The sequence below is a fragment of the Emys orbicularis genome, chromosome 10 (assembly GCF_028017835.1).
Source record: "Emys orbicularis isolate rEmyOrb1 chromosome 10, rEmyOrb1.hap1, whole genome shotgun sequence".
NCBI lineage: Eukaryota > Metazoa > Chordata > Testudines > Emydidae > Emys > Emys orbicularis.
The window spans coordinates 321941-342123 of NC_088692.1; the positions used below are offsets into that span (position 1 = coordinate 321941).

Consider the following 20183-nt stretch of genomic DNA (forward strand, 5'->3'; position numbering starts at 1 on the left):
GTACCCGCGGACAGCGCTCATCCTTCGCCCGGCCCGGCCCCTCAGCCGGCTGCTGCGGGGGCCGTGCCAGGCCTCGCTCGGCGGACAGGAGCCGGAGGCTGCACCTACCCCCAGTTCCTAGCGGACAGGAGCCGCCCGCCGCAGCGGCTCACGGACAGGCGCGCGGCGCAGAAAAAGAGGCGGGAGCCCAGGGCCTAGGACCCTACATGCTTTTATTACAAGACTATCGAGCATAAGTGAAAATTCATCATCCAGTCACTAGCTACATCTACAGCACAGAGAGCTGTCGGGCGGAGAACAAACAGTCATTAAATTATGAGATATGATTTAAATCATCGACCAATAGAAAATTTATATAATAAAGCCAGAGAAAGGTGTAAAATAGTTTACAATAATTATTCACATTCAAGGCTGTACATCAATACATACAACACCATGGCCCCGAACATGAATTCAATCCAAATAATTCATATATTAGAATTTAAATAACACAGACTGAACTAGAGGCCAATGCGAGCCAGCAAATAACTTTATAAGAATAAAAATACAAAAATGTTTATCCTAATATCACTGCATTATTTGCTTCTGTTTTTGTTTGCTTCTTAGTTTTTGCTTTTCCTGTACATCACAGTTACAGCTACAAACCAGGTAGAGAATATTACACACATTATAACTGACTGCCACCAATCTGAAAGACAGCTAACATCTATCAAAATTGATTATAGTTCCTAGTTTGTTTGGTTTTTTTGTTAGACAGATACAGCAGTTGTGAGTTCTGCCGCAATTTAGGAGACTGCCATATCCAATCAAATTCAGTACATAAGCATTTCAAACAGCAACTATCCCCATTCACTGTCCCTCAAACAGACTGGACTTACATGCTTCAAACAGTTTAAGAAATAGTTTTCCATTTCTAAATTGTTCACTGTTTATAGCTGTGTTTCTTCCAAGACAGTGCAAACACATTATAGGGAAATGCAGTTTACCAGTTTGATTATAAATTTCCCATTTTAGCTGAAAATACACTGCTCTGGGTCAAAGAGAAATACTTACCTGCAAGCTGACTGAAGGAAGTATCTATGGATAGACATTTTCTGGGCCATGAGGTATTGCAGAAGTGATTCATAATTTAATTAATAAAATATTGGCCTAAAGACAAAATGGTTGAAGTATTCACCAAATGCTTCAAGTAGTATAAATACCACACCCATGTGTACACATCAGTTCTTTTTAAAATACTAGCCCGAGGAAGAGAGTTATGTGTAGCATCCCCAAAGCCCAGCTTTAGCAAATCATATACCTCCTTTCCCCAGCTAAGACATTATTAATGAATGTCTTAGTCTGAGTAGTTTCCTGTGGGAATAACAAAGAATCTCATCACAGATGGAAAGAATTACAGCTATGTGGTCCAGTTGGAATACTCAGCTCCCAGTCAGGATTTGGGGTGAAAGCTTAACTTCATTATTTAAGCTACTGCCTTCTTTATGGACACAAATGTTTTTGAGCCAACAGGACCTATATCTCCAAAATATGTATATGGCCCTTCACAAAAAGACTCCTTGGTCCAGCATGAAGAGTCAAAATTTGGAAGTGGGTGAGTATAATATTGCCCATCCAGCCACAGTTCTTCATAGCATTTGCATCATGTAATATCCCCCCACTTCACCCATACATACAAACACAGCTGCACACACACACACTTTCAGTGTTTGTCTTTTAGGTTGCAGGAGACATACATACATCTATTGTCTATATTATTTTAAAATTGGGGATTTTTATCACTGATAATTAAACTTGGATTTCTAAAGTCAACAAAAATGAATAGGAGAAATATTTCTCTTCAGTTTGTGCGGGCTAAGTCCACAGGATCCTTTGAAAGTGCCCAATACAGAAGGCGTCAGTGTCCAACATTACCATCCCTCATATATCACATCACAAAAGCTGAAGCATGGATATAATACTTTTACCCACCCCTCAGGAAGTTTTTGGGAGCTGTATCTAGCAGAATTGCTACACAGTTCAACAGCATTATGGGACAATAGCAATGCTGCATAGTTCTCAACATGCTTTAGAGACTCCAACTTTGTTAGTACAGCACCTCTTAAGACTGTTGTGGTACACTGCTCATGATAGATACAATAGATCATCTAAAGCAGAAAAACAATGCTTATGTGAGCTATAACTTAACTGTCCTTAAAATAAACCCTGCTCAGAAGAGGGCTTACGGCATTGCTTTATCACCATTTGCCTCAAACTCTCAGCCTAGCCAAGAAATCTTGAACATGCCCTGATATTTTTAAAGCTATACAGCAGACAAGACTGGGTCAATGTCCCACGGGAAAAAGGAAGGTGGGTTAAGTATCCTTTCTAGCACCAATCCCACTGCCTTTTCTTCAACCAGATTCCATTCAATGGAAAGCAGGCCCATCACCAGAGTTGAGTACCCTTCTGGGAGTCTGACCTCAAACGAAATGTCTCCTAATCTGAATCACAGCCACACTGACTCACAATCTTTCTGGAAAACTTGGTAATTGTAGCTGGGAAAGGAGAGTGAATGAATCAGTAGGCTCTACACTCCTTGCCCCAAATATCTTCAAGAACAATGAGGCTGCTAGTGGCCAGCTACACTCTCCCCTCTGGAGATCATATGATTACAGTATGGAGACTTCTAAATGGCCTGCTCTCAGCCCTAGAGCAGGCCGTTTAGCATTTCTCTATGCACTCTTCTCCATGCATTCTCATGAATGGCTGAGTGTGCTCCTACACAAGGCATTCAACTATTTTGTCCACGAGGACATCCCTACACTGAGATATACCTATCCAATGCAGGAACCACTCCACCATAGTACATAGCACTTCCTGATATGTCCGTAAGCAGCATGCACGTGGACTTTACCCATTCCACATGAGAGCCTTTGCCTTATCCTCCCATAGTATAAATCTTCCACTAGCATACCCCTAGTCACAGGAAAGTGACTGGGGGAAGCCTCTCCCAGAATAGTTTTGGTCCCCTCCTCCAAGTGCAATAGCAAGGAGCAGCCTTTTCTAGCCTATTCTCCTCTTCACTGGAGGGGAAACATGGGGATGAAGTAGTTTCACTTGACTTGTTCTCCTCCAATAAAGCAGAGATTAAGGACGGCAAGCCTCTGGCTCAGCTTTTGCCCCCTTCCACTGCAAAAAGAGTCCATTCCTCAGTGAAGGTTTGTGAATTACATTTTGGACTGAGTCCAAATAATCTGAGAAAAAAGTAGAATGAAAACAACATTTTTTGGAAAGCGATTTTGTTATTTGTGAGGTTTTGCCTACTATAGAAGGTAGTACTCAATATTGTAACTTGTTCTAGATAGAGAATAATAGCTAAAACTACTCAACTTTTTTCATGGGCCATAACCCTACCTGCCGAGCATGGCTTAATAACGAGGAACATGAATATGCAGAGGAGACGGAGCTTAGTGCAGGAGTCCGCCTGGAGAAGTTTCTAACTGCAATACTGTAATTTTTAAAAGAGCAAAGTACCCCACAATGCAAACACCCAACTTTGCAGGCTCTCACATTTACTATCTACACAGCAATGACTGCAATCATTCTTGCTTTCTTTCACAAGAGACCTTCTTTGGGTGAAAGTAGTGTGTGCGCAGGATCAGATGTTATAGGGACAGTTTTTAAAAAAAAAGCAGTGGGCAGAAAGAGGAAAAGATATTTCTGAATGACAAGAGAGGGGTTGCTAAACTATTTGATGTTACAGAAAATGTGTTTAGAGAAAGAATAGGATCATGCTTTCAGACTAGCATCTGATTTTAACAGGAGGAATATCCTCTACTTTTCCCTTTATGCCAGGAGCCTGTGAGGCACTGTACCCCCTCATCCTCCCCCCAGAAATATGACCATGCATGTTAGTGAATTTGTTGTAGAGTATTGGTGTGGATTCTTTACTACAGGATCTAACTGCACACTGGTACTTCTTCAAAAACAATTAGGAGGAAAGTAGCAACTTAATCAGACTCTCCCTTTAAGGATCTGAAAATACTGACATATTGAACTGTTACATAACAGGCCTCTTTAGGTGCATATGGAAAATTTAGCATTGCTTGGTTACTTCTAGGACATTCAGACTAACCACAAAAATGGAATCCACCAATGGGCTTGACACAACGGCAGGGTGATCTTCCTTTGAGAGGGACTGGGGGTGGGGGGGAGAGAAGTACTTTGTACAAAAACAATTGAAGTGGCAAAGGAGCAAAAATGAGAGATTTCTGAAAATGGATGAGTGAATAGATGTGGTATTTATACTGCTTTAGACATGAGGGAGGAATGTCTTTGTCCAGTCATGGGCATGCTCTTTCCAGGGGATCTGGTTACCCAGAAGCACAGATATATGGAAAACACTATTAGAGAAGTTACTTTTAACATGTACAAAGCAAAGTCTTTGCTGTGTCACAGGAAATGTTTGACCACAACAATTTAATTTGAAAAAGGATGAAGCAGACCGATATGAAACAAACATTTATAGATATGACTAGAGTACCATACATTTTCTCCTTTGATTCAACATTTTCATTTGAACTTCCAACTATTCAGATTAGTGTATAAGCTTATTGTATTTAAATCGTTTAAAATATTTTCAGAATTGCTAAAAGGTCTGCAAGTTGTTTGGCCAATGACCAGGACAAGAATATTTGTACATCTCATTATACAAAGAGACAAATCAAGTCATCAATTGTACATCAAAGTTTTCACTCTTCCTTCTCTACCCAAGTAAATAGGTTGGCCCCACTAAAATGCACAATACATGCATACCCTGGAAAGAAAGCTACTTGCCCTCATCTCCTGAAAAGCTGAAGAGTCTAATTACTACCTCAATAGTAACATTTTATACTAACTGGTTAATTTAATTTAGTTAGTATTAATTAAAAGCATGCTGGTAAGTTTATTGTTCCTTGATTAAACTTGTAAATGCATCAAATTAAAATTCCTTGTTTAAAACTTTATGAACTTCAAAAGCCAAAATTTCAATTTTAGAAATTTCAGTGCCACGTTCAGCATTTTACTTTCTTACAACCTGTATCATCGGTGTCTGACTGCCAGACACATACATCTGATTTACTCACATAATTATAATAAGTACCACGGAAATCCTGCAACCAGAACTATATTAGGAGTTATGCAAGGATGCAACTGACCTGACTGCAAATGCCAGATACCAGTTAGAAAAGAAAAAAAAGAAAAAAAGGGGGGGGGGAAGGGGAGAAGGAAAGTAGAGAGGAGGTGCTGGTTACACCTCAGCAGAAGCATTTAAAAGCTCCCTGATGAAATACAGTTTAATGATCATCTGAAAGTCACAGAAATAATCCCAGCCCCATAAAGTGTAGGACCGGTACATGATCTGGGGTGTATGCGTGTAGATCGGTTTTAACTGATCTTAAATGAAGCTGGTAATGCAAAGTCTATCCATTAGTTTGCAGCAGAAATAGAGCTGAAGTGCACAAAAGCAAGATCCTCACTTCAACGATATGCATGTGGAAGCCTTAACAGAAGCACAAAGAGCAAGCAAAGCGACCCTGAATTCCATTTGTGTTTGTCGTTTTTAAAAAAAACGAAATATTTCAGACATATGCTTCCCCTTGAGATGGATAATAGATGGGTTGGGAAGATTCCTCTGATCGGCTGCACATGGAGTTCTAGCAGCAAGTAGGGAGACTGGGACATTTTGGATGAGCTTTACTATTTAGCAGCATTCTGATGGTATCTGTGCCGCCAAACTTCATGTATCTTTTTGCACCATTTATGAGCATTCCCACTTGGGTCCATCAGGTAATATGTCCTGTTAGGCTACAAGTAAATAATAGTTTAATGACTATTTCAAAAACAAATAAAACAAGAAACAGAAAAAACCACAAATATTCTACAGGTAGCAAGAAAACTAATTCAGAATTAAATGATTATAAATCTGTTCAGGAACATATTAATTAATATCAGTTGTAGTAATACATCAATGTACATTATTTCTGGATAACTGTACAGTTGGTAAATGACATTTTTCCATTTAAGATATGTAGACTGATTAACTGATACAGTAAGTCATTGGCACAATTTTAGTCAGTTGCAATATGCAAGAACGCTTTGACTATTTTGAAGAGACCAATATGAAAATAAAACTCTTGAAGCATTTCTTTCTATAACAACACACAATCCATTTAAAGTTTATATTTCTTTGTTAAAAAAAATTTCAATCCTCTTTTTTCATAAAAACACACTAATACCAGCAACCTAGCATTCATGAATAACACTAAAAATCTTTGTAGTACACAGGCAATGAAAACATTTCTATCAACAAAAAGTTCCAATTTCATTTCCAATAATTTATTAAAGAAAATTGATTAAAATTTTATTAAGACTTTTGGGAAAAACCCTAAAGATAGTCACTTACTGTATGAACAAAAAAGGTCTTAAAATTCTTGGCTTCTGGTCGCAGCTCTAGTGACCATGGAATTTCTCCTTTCAGAACTTTGTTGACAGGATCCACATAATAGAGATGGGGCCCTTCAGTGAGCAATAATTGGCGCCGACGAGCAAACAATCCCTGACAAGGAGAATAGTAGCAGCAACACCAAGTGTATCAAGGCAAAGGAAGAAATGAATATTACTATTAGATCTATTCTCTCAGAGCTCTGGTGTGTGTGTTTTTCTCACTTCCCCCTGCCCAACAACCCTCTTAAAGCATGTGCTTAAGTCATAGTGATGTCAGTGGGCTTTAGCACTTGCTTACATGCTTTCCTGAATCACAGCCTTAATAAAGAGCAGGGAACAACTGCCTTCAGTATTTATTTATCTTATCAGGAATCTGTCAAATCCTTGTACGTGTACTGGCAGGCAGCACAATCACTATATAATGTATGCATTCTAGTATTTGTACTCACTGATAAAACTAATATTTTTATTATAGATGGATAAAGTAATATGGGATTCTTATTCTCTCAGGGCATCGTTATAGAAACAGAGTTAATATAGGTTGGCTAATTTCAGAGTTGGGCTTCTAGTAAGTTTCTGAATTTATTACAGTTTCAAAATGTTAGAACATAAGAATGGCCATACAGGGTCAGACTAATGATCCATCTAGCCAAATATTCTGTCTCTGACAGTGGTCAGTGCCAGTTGCTTCAGGCAGTTGGAAGTTTAGGGATACATGGAACATGGGGCTGCACCCCTGACCATCTTGGCTAATAGCTGTTGATGGACCTATCCTCCACAAATTTATCTAATTCTCTTTTGAACCAATTTATACTTTTGGCTTCACAGCCTCCCCTAACAACGAGTTACACAAGTTGACTGTGTGTTATGTGAAGTACTTCCTATGTTTCTTTTAAACCTGCTGCCTATTAATTTCATCAGGTGACCCCTAGTTCTTGTGTTATGTGATCACCCTAGCCCACGTGCATGCTGACTCTCTTTCTCTCTCTCTCTCTCAAAGAATTCTAACAGATTGGTGAGGCATGATTTCCCTTTACAAAAGCCACGTTGACTCTTCCCCAACATATCGTGTTCATGTGTGTGAGATAATTCTGTTTTTTAACTATAGTTTCAATTAATTTGCCTGATACTGAAGTTAGGCATACCAGCCTGTAATTGCCAGGGTCGCCTTTGGAGCCTTTTATAAAAAAAATCCAGCGTTACATTACTTACCCTTGTTTGTGTGTGTGTGTGTGTGTGTGTGTGTGTGTGTGTGTGTGTGTGTGTGTGTTTGTTTTGTTTTGTTTTTTTTTTAAAAAATACTACACACACCCTTTTTAAACTAATATATTTGGAAGGTAATACCGACAAGACACTTGTATGTGCATGCAACATTAGCAGTCTCAGTCCCACAAAGAAACTAAGTCCTATACAAGTTAATAAAAATAAGTTAAAAAATGACTAGACTAAAACAACATCACTAACTTTACATAAAAAGTTTGCCCCTTCCTCACCTGTTCCCCTTCTTGTCCACTCTCCACTTTGTCTTTGCCTACATCAAATGTAACTTGCATTGTAAGTAATTTGGGCAGGGATTGAGTTTGCCTGTGAAGCTCACATAGCACTGTATAAACAATTTCTGCTTCTTGACTATATTCTTGTATGCATCTCAGTGCATTTCTGCTGAAGTGTCAATATAACCAGCATTTTAAATAGTTAACCTCATGACACTGTACCCTGTATTCGTCACAGTGATATTATTAGGATATGATTATGGCATAAAATACATCATAATTATGCAAGATAAGTCATGTGAGGGGTCATTGGAAAGGTTATGATTTACTGAATATGATTATCATATTTGTATGCATGTACCATTTTTGTATCTGAAGTTAGGAATATTGACAATGTATGTATGTGTTTACACCTGTGGAACACCCACTAGACAAGATGCTTTCATTCTGAAAAGCTGTGTGGGGAAGGGCCATTACAGAAAACAATAGGCCTTAGAAAAAGCTTATCTCCCACCTGGGGGCCTTCCTGAGGACGCTGCAGACAGCCTCCGAGTCATGGCTGCTGTGACACTACAGGGACATGTGACCAGGTCACTTGGTGCTGGACTCCATCTTGGGATATCAGTATTTTTCCACTGACTGGCGTGGGACCCAAGCATTGAAACAAAGGGTTCCCGCCATATGCAAAACTATATAAGGCAGGGGAATAACATCATCTTGGTTCTTCATTGACTCCCCACCCAAAGAGACTCCTGGAAACACCCGAGGAACTGAGGAAAGTGCTTGACCCAGGCTAAAGGGATTTTTAGCTTGTGAATGGAACACCTGGGGATTCCAAGCTGCAAGCAAGTGTAGCTTGCCCCTTAATCTGCAGCCTGCTTGTATCATCACTTAGGGTGAGAATTTGCTATTCATATCCGATCTGTGTAGTATATTAAGCTTAGTTTGCATGTTTTGTTTATTTGCTAGGTAATCTGCTTTGATCTGTTTGCTATCTCTTATAATCACTTAAAATTTATCTTTTGTAGTTAAATAAACTTGTTTTTGCTTTGTCTAAAATCAGTGTGAGAGTCATAACTTGGGGGAGAAAGCTGTTGTGAATTTCTCTCCACATTTAGGGAGGGGGTGAATTTCATGAGCTTACGCTGTATTTTGAGTTTACACTCGGAGGGAGGGTGGGGGTGTGTGGAGGAGATGAGTAGCTAGGAAGTTCCCTAGCTGGAGCCTTCCCATGAAGGGCTGATCACAGCATCTGCATGTAACTGCAGCTGGGTGTGTCCCTACCTGTATGTGTGCTGGTGAAAGTGCAGACTGGTCACAGCAGTACAGTGTAAAGGGAATCCAGGCTGGTGGGTCAGGGGGGCTCAGTGGTACCTCAGTTCCAGGTGGCACCCCGGGGGGAACCCATCAGAAACCTCATCTATCAAAGTTCCAAGAGGACTTTAAAAATAAAACTGCTGGTTATATAGACAATGTCGCAGAGCAACATACTTTTCAGATATTTTTGCTCCCTGCACAGCAGTGAGCAGTCACAACAATGGACTTCTGAAGAGAAAATGCAGAGTGACATGTAAGTAGATAATGACTGGGGTGAAGACACTGCATTTGTAGGCAGCAGACCATGACAACTAACGGGCCAGTTAAGTGACAACAGCCTTATATTTAAAATATCTAAATTGATTTTAATGCCACCTCTGCCACCCTCTACAGAGTAGCCCTAAGTCAGATGTAGGATAGAGGGAAGGAAAGTGGAGTCGCTCTTAGAATGAGAGATTGTTTCATTCTACCTCAGAAGGATTAAAAACTACATTGAGGACAATAATGGCCTGTATTCTAGTTTCAGACATTAGCAGCCCAACAACACACACAGCAAACATCAATATCAAGAACAACTGAAGACTGAGTGTCATGCTGGACTAATCAGATTGATAAAGGAGGAGAGAAGACACCTCCATTCACAGTTGATTACAAATTGGAAGCACCATCAGCTAATCTGACTGCAGCTTTTGTCCAACCAAGAGTGTACCATAACATTTTTTTTAAAAAAAGGAAGGATATTAAATTTGTGAAAAGCTGTTTGCTAGGAAATGTTATGACATCTTTTATAAAAGGAACAATAGATTTGGGACAGAGCTAACAAACCTATACAAATCAGGGAACTCCAAAGACCGGTTCCTTAGCAATACATCTCTCAGAGGTGCAACTGCAAGAACAATGACATTTTACACCATGACAGACAGGATAATGAGACTTACCTTTCTTTTATCTACTGGACCCATTTTTAGTATTAAGTTGTTTTCTACAAACTGGTGCCTAACAAGAAAAAAAAAAAAAAAAAAAAAAAAGAATTATTGTCATTACAGAAGCACCCCTGCCCCTCCTCCCCACAATGTAACCACAACTACCCTAGTTATTGTTTTCTTTTTCTTTCAAATCTATCTGGGATATTTCTAAAGATCCACTGCCTTGGAATCTTTAAAAAGTTCCAATCTCTCTCTATAGGTCTCCCCTCTCTGTTCATGAGCCATGCATATAACTTTAAATACACCTCTACCCCGATATAACGTGACCCGATATAACACGAATTCGGCTATAATGCGGTAAAGCAGCGCTCCGGGGGGCGGGGGGGGGGGAAGAGAAACTGCGCACTCCAGCGGATCAAAGCAAGTTCGATACAACTTGGTTTCACCTATAATGCAGTAAGATTTTTTGGCTCCCGAGGACAGCGTTATATCGGGGTAGAGGTGTATTAGATGAATTTCAACCCTACCCCAAAATGATTTGCTAGATATCAGTAGGTTATAATTTATTTTCAACTTAATTCCTACTGTGACAAGACTGATGGATTGCACCCGTTATTGACTGTATAATCTGAAGACAATGGGGCTGTGGAGATGTGACTGAGCTTAATTTAGCTTGAAGAGCTTCTATTATTGGTGCCCATATATGAGAAGCAAAGAATCATGCTGTTTTCAGACCTCAGATTGATTTTACAAGAGTAGCAGATAAAAAAAGCCTCTCTTTATTGGTTAGCTGAGTTCATTTGATATGGAGTCAGAGAGAAAACACAACCCAGTATATGACACTGACACTGACACACACACCATTTTTCAGATTATCACTGCACATTATTCTTAAAGTGGTACTAGCAAAAATCTTTAGTCAAGAAAAGCATAATTACTAATGAAATCATTAACTAAATCAGCTACTAGGATTCTGATAAAGATGAATATGAACCAAGGCAAGAATGGATGGTTTACTGTTTTGTAGATTCCTTATTACAGCACAAAAATCACAGATCAACCACTTTAAACACCTTACCATGGATTTCCACCAGCCTGTTTTGCCAGTAGTAGTCTCTTCTCATCTTCAGAAAACTGCAAGTCCAACTCAAAGGAGTTATTGTCAAGATCGTGAATGTACTGTTCTATGTTCCCTGATGTTTGTGGGTGACTTGTCTCTGGGGCAGATAGTGAAGGGGAGGATGCCGAACCAGAAACTTGCATGCAACCAAATTGACTCAGGAGATTGTCGTACTAAAGAAGGAAAAATTATTAAAACAAATTTTAGTCACTTGTTTTTTTAATAAAAAGTGATATTCAACATTTTTATAGAAAACACTGAAAAGCTGTTTTTAACTCTAAAGTTTGACTGCTGATTTGCTACAATGATTCACTCTAAAAACTATAACCAAGAAATTACTTGGTTTGTAACAGCAAATACATCACTGTCACAAAGTTGGGTTAGAGATACCAGTATGTTAAGCAAAAGCTATAAAACAAATCAGGTAATTTATTACTTGTGTACATACATGACAGAAAGCCAGTCATGTTTCGACGACATTCAAAATGGAATTAAAAACAACTCAATAGGCTAAGTATTTGGAAGCAGTGGATCTTTAATTTTAGGAATGTCACTAGAATCGGAATCATACATTGTCTTTCCCACCTCTAGCTTTTATGGCTGTGTTCTGTTTGTCACAATCTAATACAAATAATATTATTTAACTCTTGTATAGATTTTCATCCATAGATCTCAAAGTACTTTACAAAGGAGAATAAATATGAGGTCATCCACTTCCATTTTGATTTGTCTCCAGGAATGATGCTTCCATAATCTCTAAGACTATTCCATATCCAAACACATCTTATTAGGAATTTTCATTTGCCAGTTTCATCTCACTACTCCTAGTTATTTGGTCTTATTATTTGTTAAGCAGTGTGCACCATAAGAGAGGAGCTAAGAGTACCCCATAAGAGGTATAACAACAGGTATGCTCTCTTGCATACCCTGGAACTCTGGGAGGTATAAAGGGGTAGAATCCACAACACTACTTAGGTACCTACACACAGATCTAGGTACCTAAATCCCATTTTTAGGTGCCTAGATCCCCCACTGTGATCCACAAAACTCCTACTGAATTCTGTAGGTGCCTAAACTCACTTGGCACCTAAGTTTGTGTCTCTAGGCATACACACTGCTGCCTCACTCTAGGCGTTGGACACCCATCTCCCACCTGAGCCCTAGGGGAAGACAGGCATTCAGATGCCTAACTTGCCCAATTTGATAGCCACACCTAGAGGGTGCCTGCTGGATCAGGCCCCCTTAAAAAAAAAATTGAGGAGGTGGTTGGCTGCTGCCACCACGGCCCACCTTGTAACTTTTAGCCCAATGGTTACAGCACTTGCCTGGGATGTGGGAGACCCAGGTTCAATTTGGCTCTCTGCTAGAGCAGGAAAAGATTTGAACAGGGTCTCCCCTATCTCCAGAGAGTGCTTTAACCACTGAACTATGGGATATTCTGATGTGGGGGCTCTCTCAGTTTCTCTTGTTGAAGCTTTGCCCTTGAGGATAAAGAAAGAATTATTGGAGCAGGGAGACTTGAACCAGGGTCTCCTGACCCCTGAATGAGTGCTCTGACCACTGAACTACAGAGCCCTTCCTACACACACACTCCCTCTCCCTCACCCCCCCAAACACTTTTTCTTTATCCACTGTGGACCATCTTAAACAGGAGAGATTGAGGTACTCTAACCAATGGGCTAAACGTTATAAGGTAAGCAGTTGCGCCAGCACCTGCAAAACAGCTGGTGGCAGTGGTTGCATGGAATGAGGCAGGTGCCTAAGTCATTCCCACAAGAACCTACATAGATACCTAAGCCAGGAGTCAGATTCCTGTTCATAGATCTCTAGCAAATCTAGGTGTCTTCCTGCAGTCTGGATGCAAGTGCCTGTTTCTGAGAAAGGGAAGTGGCTTAGAACAACAGCCTCTCCCACTGGATAGACCAGGCAAGGAGCTGCCTAGTGTGCTGGTTTTTGTTGATTGCATTTTAAGGTGCCTATCTCTCCCCATTCATTGGACTATAAGGTGGATAGAAAGCTGGCTAGATCGTCGGGCTCAACGGGTAGTGATCAATGGCTCCATGTCTAGTTGGCAGCCGGTATCAAGCGGAGTGCCTTAAGGGTCAGTCCTGGGGCCGGTTTTGTTCAATATCTTCATTAACTATCTGGAGGATGGCGTGGACTGCACTCTCAGCAAGTTTGCAGATGACACTAAACTGGGAGGAGTGGTAGATACGCTGGAGGGTATGGATAGGATACAGAGGAACCTAGACAAATTAGAGGATTGGGCCAAAAGAAATCTGATGAGGTTCAACAAGGACAAGTGCAGAGTCCTGCACTTAGGACAGAAGAATCCCATGCACTGTTACAGACTAGGGACCGAATGGCTAGGCAGCAGTTCTGCAGAAAAGGACCTAGGGGTTACAGTGGACGAGAAGCTGGATATGAGTCAACAGTGTGCCCTTGTTGCCAAGAAGGCTAACAGCATTTTGGGCTGTATAAGTAGGGGTACTGCCAGCAGATCGAGGAAAGTGATCGTTCCCCTTTATTCGACATTGGTGAGGCCTCATCTGGAGTACTGTGTCCAGTTTTGGGCCCCACACTACAAGAAGGATGTGGAAAAATTGGAAAGAGTCTAGTGGAGGGCAACAAAAATGATTAGGGGACTGGAACACATGACTTATGAGGAGAGGCTGAGGAAACTGGGATTGTTTCATCTGCAGAAGAGAAGAATGATGGGGGATTTGATAGCTGCTTTCAACTACATGAAGGGGGGTTCCAAAGAGGATGGATCTAGACTGTTCTCAGTGGTACCAGATGACAGAACAAGGAGTAATGGTCTCAAGTTGCAGTGGGGAAGGTTTAGGTTGGATATTAGGAAAAACTTTCACTAGGAGGGTGGTGAAGCACTGGAATGGGTTCCCTAGGGAGGTGGTGGAATCTCCTTCCTTAGAGGTTTTTAAGGTCAGGCTTGACAAAGCCCTGGCTGGGATGATTTATTTGGGGATTGGTCCTGCTTTGAGCAGGGGGTTGGACTAGATGACCTCCTGAGGTCTCTTCCAACCCTGATATTCTATGAGTCTATAGGGAAGTTAGGCACCTAACTCTACTGTGTGGATCAGAGTGTTGTTTCTGTGATTTTCTAAGAGCCCAATTGTTAGGCACCATGATGCTCATCATAGTAATACCGAATCCCTTTGTGGATTTCACCCACTGTCTTTTGATGCTCCTGCTGTGCAGTGTCCACACCACTCCTCATACAGCAGAGGGTTTAACAGCCATATCTGAGCTTGTAATTTCAATCCAATCTGCTTTCAGTAAACATCTCACACCCTGTCTACTAGTAAAAGGTCAAAAGTTCCACAAGTGGGGAGCACAATGAGAAAGCTTTGGAAGGAATTCCAATGACACAATGGAACAATCAATAACTTCTGTTTGGAGATTCAGAAGGAACAAGGAAACTATGACATCAACATTTTAGAAATAAAGGACCCACCCATTCAATGCCATAAACTTCTCAAGAGAGACAAGGTGGGTGAGGTAATATCTTTTATTGGACAAACTTCTGTTGATGAGAGAGAAAAGCTTAGCTTTCAAGCTACAGAGAGCTCCTCTTCAGGTCTGGGCTCTGTGTGCTTTTGAGCTACATCTCTCTCACCAAAAGAAGTTGGCCCAATAAAAGATACTACCTCACTCACCTTGTCTCTAATATCCTGGGACCGACAGGGCTACAGCAATACTGCATAAAACCTCTCAAGTAAGATTGATGTGCTTTTACTGATTGCTACTAACTCCTGCACACATTTCTGAGGACTCAACTGAATGCATTTGAACTGCTGTTTATAAGCAAATGCCACCAATATATGGAAATTGCATTAGTTCCTCAACTCCTAATGATTGCAGTCAAGGTTTGCACTTGTTTATCAGAAATAGGTGAGTGCATGTGAAGATTGGAGGTTACACTAATTAGAGAAACTATTAATCCTCGGAGTAGAAGGGTTAATCTTACTAACCTTTCTCCTGGTCTTAGAATAGTTTCTCAAGTAAACAGGTACCATTCTTAAAATTTTTTTTCCTGGTGAACGCTGAACACACACCTTAATTGGTAGTGAATCTTTTTAATGCTGATTTCTTGTGATCTCTTGCAAAAGGTGGTCTCTCTCCAGTGTGTTATAAACTTCAGTCTACCCTTGTGGGGAGACGAAGAGTACTGTAGCCCATAGGGCTAACTTGCTTGCTTACTTAAATATCTTTTCTTATGGGTCTGTTTGTTTTATTAGTATAGATGTATAGATTTGTACTAGAGTATTTTTGGCATCTCTGGGCTGTTGTCTCTCTTTGTCTAGAGATTACCTATATCACTTTGACACAGCATCTTCTAGTCCCTGTACAATCAGTCTCCAAAGGCACTTCCTCTTCTCTAAGGTGGACTCTGACGGAGGAGAGGGTGTCCCCGTTCCCCCCGCTCCTCACTAGTCATCTCCTGTAAGAACATGCTTGACAACCTACTGCTCTGCCACTCTGGGACCTCTCTTTTCTGTCTGCAGACTGCTTATAGCTGCTTTCCTGATAACTTCCTCTTCTGACTCTCCCTACGGCTCCTAAGTCTCAGTCTCTGACTTGCTCCTGAAGATACCATGTCAGCCTAAGCTAATTCTCTCCCCCTACTTCTAGTAATTGCCCCTGCAGGTGGGTCTATCTCCTTCGGTTCAACCATACCAATGGGGATGGGAACAGAAGCTCGGTCTCCTCTCTAACAATCTTTGTCACTATCTGCAGCTCTTTATTTTCTCTCTCTCTCTCTCTCTCTCTCAAGGAGTTCGCAGCAGTGGGCATTTCTGTAGCCCTCCTATACTTCAGCATTGTTGCTGTGTGCCAATTTGCAATCTCTCTTTCTAACACATTGCAAATCCAACAACTGACCATGGTCTGATGTATAGCTGTCCAGCATTCTTAGGCTGGCAGCCACTCACTCCTGCCAACAGCGAGTTTTCTCGCCTGCCCCCTCTGCATGAGATTGACTCCACTCTAACTTTTTCTCAAACTCCTGTCCCTTTTGGAAAAGTACTACTCGTTCCTCCGAAGCTACATGTAGCTGAGTTTTTAAACTCCTGGATAATATTTCTTCACACAACGCACAGTCAACCTGTGGAACTCTTTGCCAGAGGATGTTGTGAAGGCCAAGACTATAACAGGGCTCAAAAAAGAACTAAATTCATGGAGGATAGGTCCATCAATGGCTATTAGCTAAGATGGGCAGGGATGGTGTCCCTAGCCTCTGTCTGCCAGAAACTGGGAAATGGGTGACAGGGGATGGATCACTCAATGATTATTTGTTCTGTTCATTTCCTCTGGGGCACCCGGCATTGGCCACTGTTGGAAGACAAGATACTGGGCTAGACAGACCTTTGGTCTGACCCACTATGGCCGTTCTTATTATCTATGTTTGGGAATCCCCAGTGGCTGAATATGTGCTGTAGGGCTCTTGTGTCTAACTCCCACTTGTGGTCTTGTGAGAATCTCCTGCACAATGAGTCTGCTGTGGTGTTCTGGTGTCCAGGTAGGTATGTGGCTGAGATGACACTGTTGTGTTGGATACACCAGTTCCACAATTTTAGTGCTTCTGAGCATAGGCATTGTGACCTCACCCCCCCTTGTCTGAGGGGTGAAACATGCAGGCAATGTTGTCCGTCATTACTCTTATGGTCCTTTGTCTGATCAATGGTAGAAAGTGTTGGCACACATTGCAGACTGCACGTAGTTCTAGGAGGTTGATATGCAATGTGGATTCTGATGGGGACCATCTGCTCTGCATCGTGTGGGTCTGTAGATGTGCTCCCCAACCAATTAGGAGGCATCGGTTGGTAGTATCAAGGATGGTGTGGGTTGGAGAAAGGGGACCCCCCCCCCAATCCAGACATTTTGGGGCTGTGTACACCAGTCTAATGAGTACTTGATCTTGATTGGTATCGATAGGAGTTTGTGTAGACTGTGTCTCTGGGGTATATACGCTGTCCGTAGCATGCCTGGAGACAGTGCATGTGTAATCTGGCGTGTTTTACCACAAACATGGCTGCTGCCATATGGCCAACCAGTTGTAAGCACATTCTGGCAGAGATCTGTGGGCTGGTTCTCACAGTGAGATGAGACTATGGATGAAAATCAGTGAGCTGGGAGGAAGGCTCTGGCTTGTTTAGCATCCAGCCAGGCCCCAATAAATTCCAGATGCTATACTGGCGTCAATACTGATTTTTGTATGTTTATCTGGAGGTAGAGGTTCAAGAACAGGTCCATAATTTTTCTTATGGCTTCAACAGTGTCAATTCTGGTCAGAGCTTTGAGGAGGCAGTCATCCACGTATGGGAATATTACAATTCCTTGTGTGCACAGATGCACCGCCACCACCTCAAGGACTTTGGAAAATACTCTGGGCACCGTAAAAAGGCCAAAGGGTAGTACCTTGCATTGGTAATGGTAGGACCCCAGGACAAAATCTGAGGAATCACCTGGGGGAAGTGTTTATGGTGATATGGAAGCACACATCTTGGAGGTAGAGGGCCAAGAAACCATCCTGTTCCAGTACTAGGATAATTGTTCATAGTGTGATCATCCTGAAGTGTTGTAGTTTGACGAACTTGTTGAGGTTCCTCAACTCTGGGATCTCTCTCCACTTGCTAGATTTCTTTTGGATCAGAAAATAGTGGGAATAAAAACCTTTCCCTATAGGCTGGAAAGGGACCAGTTCTACAGATCCCAGTCACAAAAGGTGGTTTGTTTCTTCTCATAGAAGGTGTTTGTAAGAAGAGGGATGGGGCAAGGTGGATGGGAGAGGGAGGGAATGGAACAGAGTACTTTTTGTTGAAGATTTTTAAGACTCACTTGTCTGAGGTGATTTGTTGCCATGATGGGTAGGAAGGGACCAAGCGGTTGCCAAACTGATGGGCTATTAAAGATGGTTGAAGCAACTGGACCAGAGGAAGGCACCTCAGGACTTCAACCAAAGCTTCAAAATTGTTGTTTTGAGGTGGATGTGTGAGGTGTAGCTCCTTGTGCTGGTGTCTGCCTCCGCTTAGGACGCCTCTGTTGCCAGCATTGCGTGTCATAACTGCCGCTGAGGGGTGAAATGTGGAGTTCAAGACCTTGGGGTAGGCTAGTATCTACCCGGTCTTCTCTTTGGCACTGGCTTATATATGCCGAGTGAATGGAGTGTTGCTCTGGAGTCCTTTAGAGAATGTAGGGATTCGTCCATGAGCTCAGCGAAGAGTTTAGATCCTTCAAAGGGTAGATCCTTGACAGTGGTCTGTGCCTCTCTGGAGAGCCCGAATAGGTGAAGCCATGGTGCTCATCTCATCACAACCAATGTTGCAATAGAACTGGCAGCTGTGTCTGCAGAGTCCAGAGAGGCTTGCAGTGCATACAGGCCAGAAGTTGTCCTTCCGTCACCAGTGCCTGGAACTGCTCCTTTTTGTCGTCTGGGAGGTGTTGACAGAATGCCTGGAATTTGGAATAGTTTGTGATTATATTTGGCTAGAAGTGCCTCATAGTTAGTGATACTGAACTAGAGTATAGCTGAAGAATATGCTTTATAACCAAAGAGGTCTAACCTCTTCCAGTCCCTGTTGCAGGAGGTTGGTCTAGAGTGGGTGTTGTCACCCCTTCTTTTGTACCGCATTGACAACAAGGGAGTTTGGAGTAGGGTGGGGGGGAAAATTCCATGTCCTTAGTGGGGACACAGTATTTCTTGTCCACTCACTTGCAGGTGGATATTGACACTGGGGTCTGCCAGATCACTTTGGCAGGGTACACCGGGGCCTCATTGATCGGGAGTGCTATCTTTGAGAGCAACAGCACAAGTTGCTCGATAACTTCTCTTCAGATCCCTCTGAAGAGAATCTGCAATCCTGTGGAACAGTTCTTGGAACTGTTTAAAATCATTCACCTATGCTGGAGGTGGTGGCATGATGGCCTCATTGGGGGACAATGAGGAGAAGTGGATTGGTGGTGTAACCTCTTCCTCTGTTTCTTCCTTCTGCACCTCTAGCACTTCTGATTCAGAGTCAGGCGGTCTAGAGACTGATGAAGATGAAGAGTGTATTTGTCTCGGTCTCTGCTCTGTTGACGGTTAGGGAAAGTGCGACATATATGCAGCCCATAGGTTCCAATAGGGCCAATGTGAGGGAATTGGCATATGGGATTTCATCCATAGAGGTTCATACCAGAAACTTAGTTCGCTGCTAGTCTCCAGGTATTGAGGATGAGAAGATGATTCTCTGTGTGGATGCCCTTGATATGATGGTGAAGTGAGCAATGCAATGGAGTATTGCTCCTTTTCCTCCTCGCTAGAGAAGAGTGCTGCAGTCCTCAGTGGTGAAGGGGAGTAGTGTTTTGTCTCCAGGGAAGAGGCATGAGCTGCAGAAAGCTTGTTATGGAGAAGAGGCGACTCGGGTGTGAGAGATGAACAGCTCTCGTGGGTATCAAAACTCCTGTGGTAGTTGCAGGAGCATCCTCAGCATCAGTGTCTGTGTAGAAACTGGGGCATTGTCGGTGCCAAGTGCATTATCTCAAGTGGCCAGTAGATGGTGCTGAGGGTCGCATTTGTGCAGATGACTTGATTTGTGCTGAGGGCTTGCTCGGTGCCAAAGACTTGGCTGGTACCAAGGGCTTGGTCCATGCCAAAGCACTCAGAATTGTTTTAGTTGAGGTGGTCAGCACTGATTTCAAAATTCTTGCACTGTCCTTGGTTCCGAGTGACAGTGTTTCTGTTTGTGGTCCTGCCTATTTAGGGTCCTTGGACCTCTCCTTAGCACTGATACTGGAGATGCGCAGAGGGATGCGGGAGCTAAGTCTCGCCCCTGAAGATGTTGTGGCTACTGACCTCGC

At 42.1% G+C, this 20183-nt stretch overlaps 1 protein-coding gene across 5 annotated transcripts in view; it reads right to left on the reverse strand.

The window, feature by feature from the left end:
• Nucleotides 1-20183, reverse strand: part of PDPK1 (3-phosphoinositide dependent protein kinase 1) — a 143435-nt gene that overhangs the window by 51279 nt on the left and 71973 nt on the right. For 3 of the 5 annotated variants that reach the window (XM_065412557.1, XM_065412555.1, XM_065412554.1), the window contains 4 exons: nt 11283-11497; nt 10217-10274; nt 6428-6580; nt 333-5829 (listed from right to left, as the gene is read on the reverse strand). In XM_065412557.1, the coding sequence (XP_065268629.1) occupies nt 5722-5829; nt 6428-6580; nt 10217-10274; nt 11283-11497 (534 nt within the window). In that variant the 3' untranslated portion in view covers nt 333-5721. Of the gene's footprint in view, nt 1-332; nt 5830-6427; nt 6581-10216; nt 10275-11282; nt 11498-20183 lie in introns of those variants that run through there. The other 2 variants (XM_065412556.1, XM_065412559.1) reach the window with 2 other exon arrangements.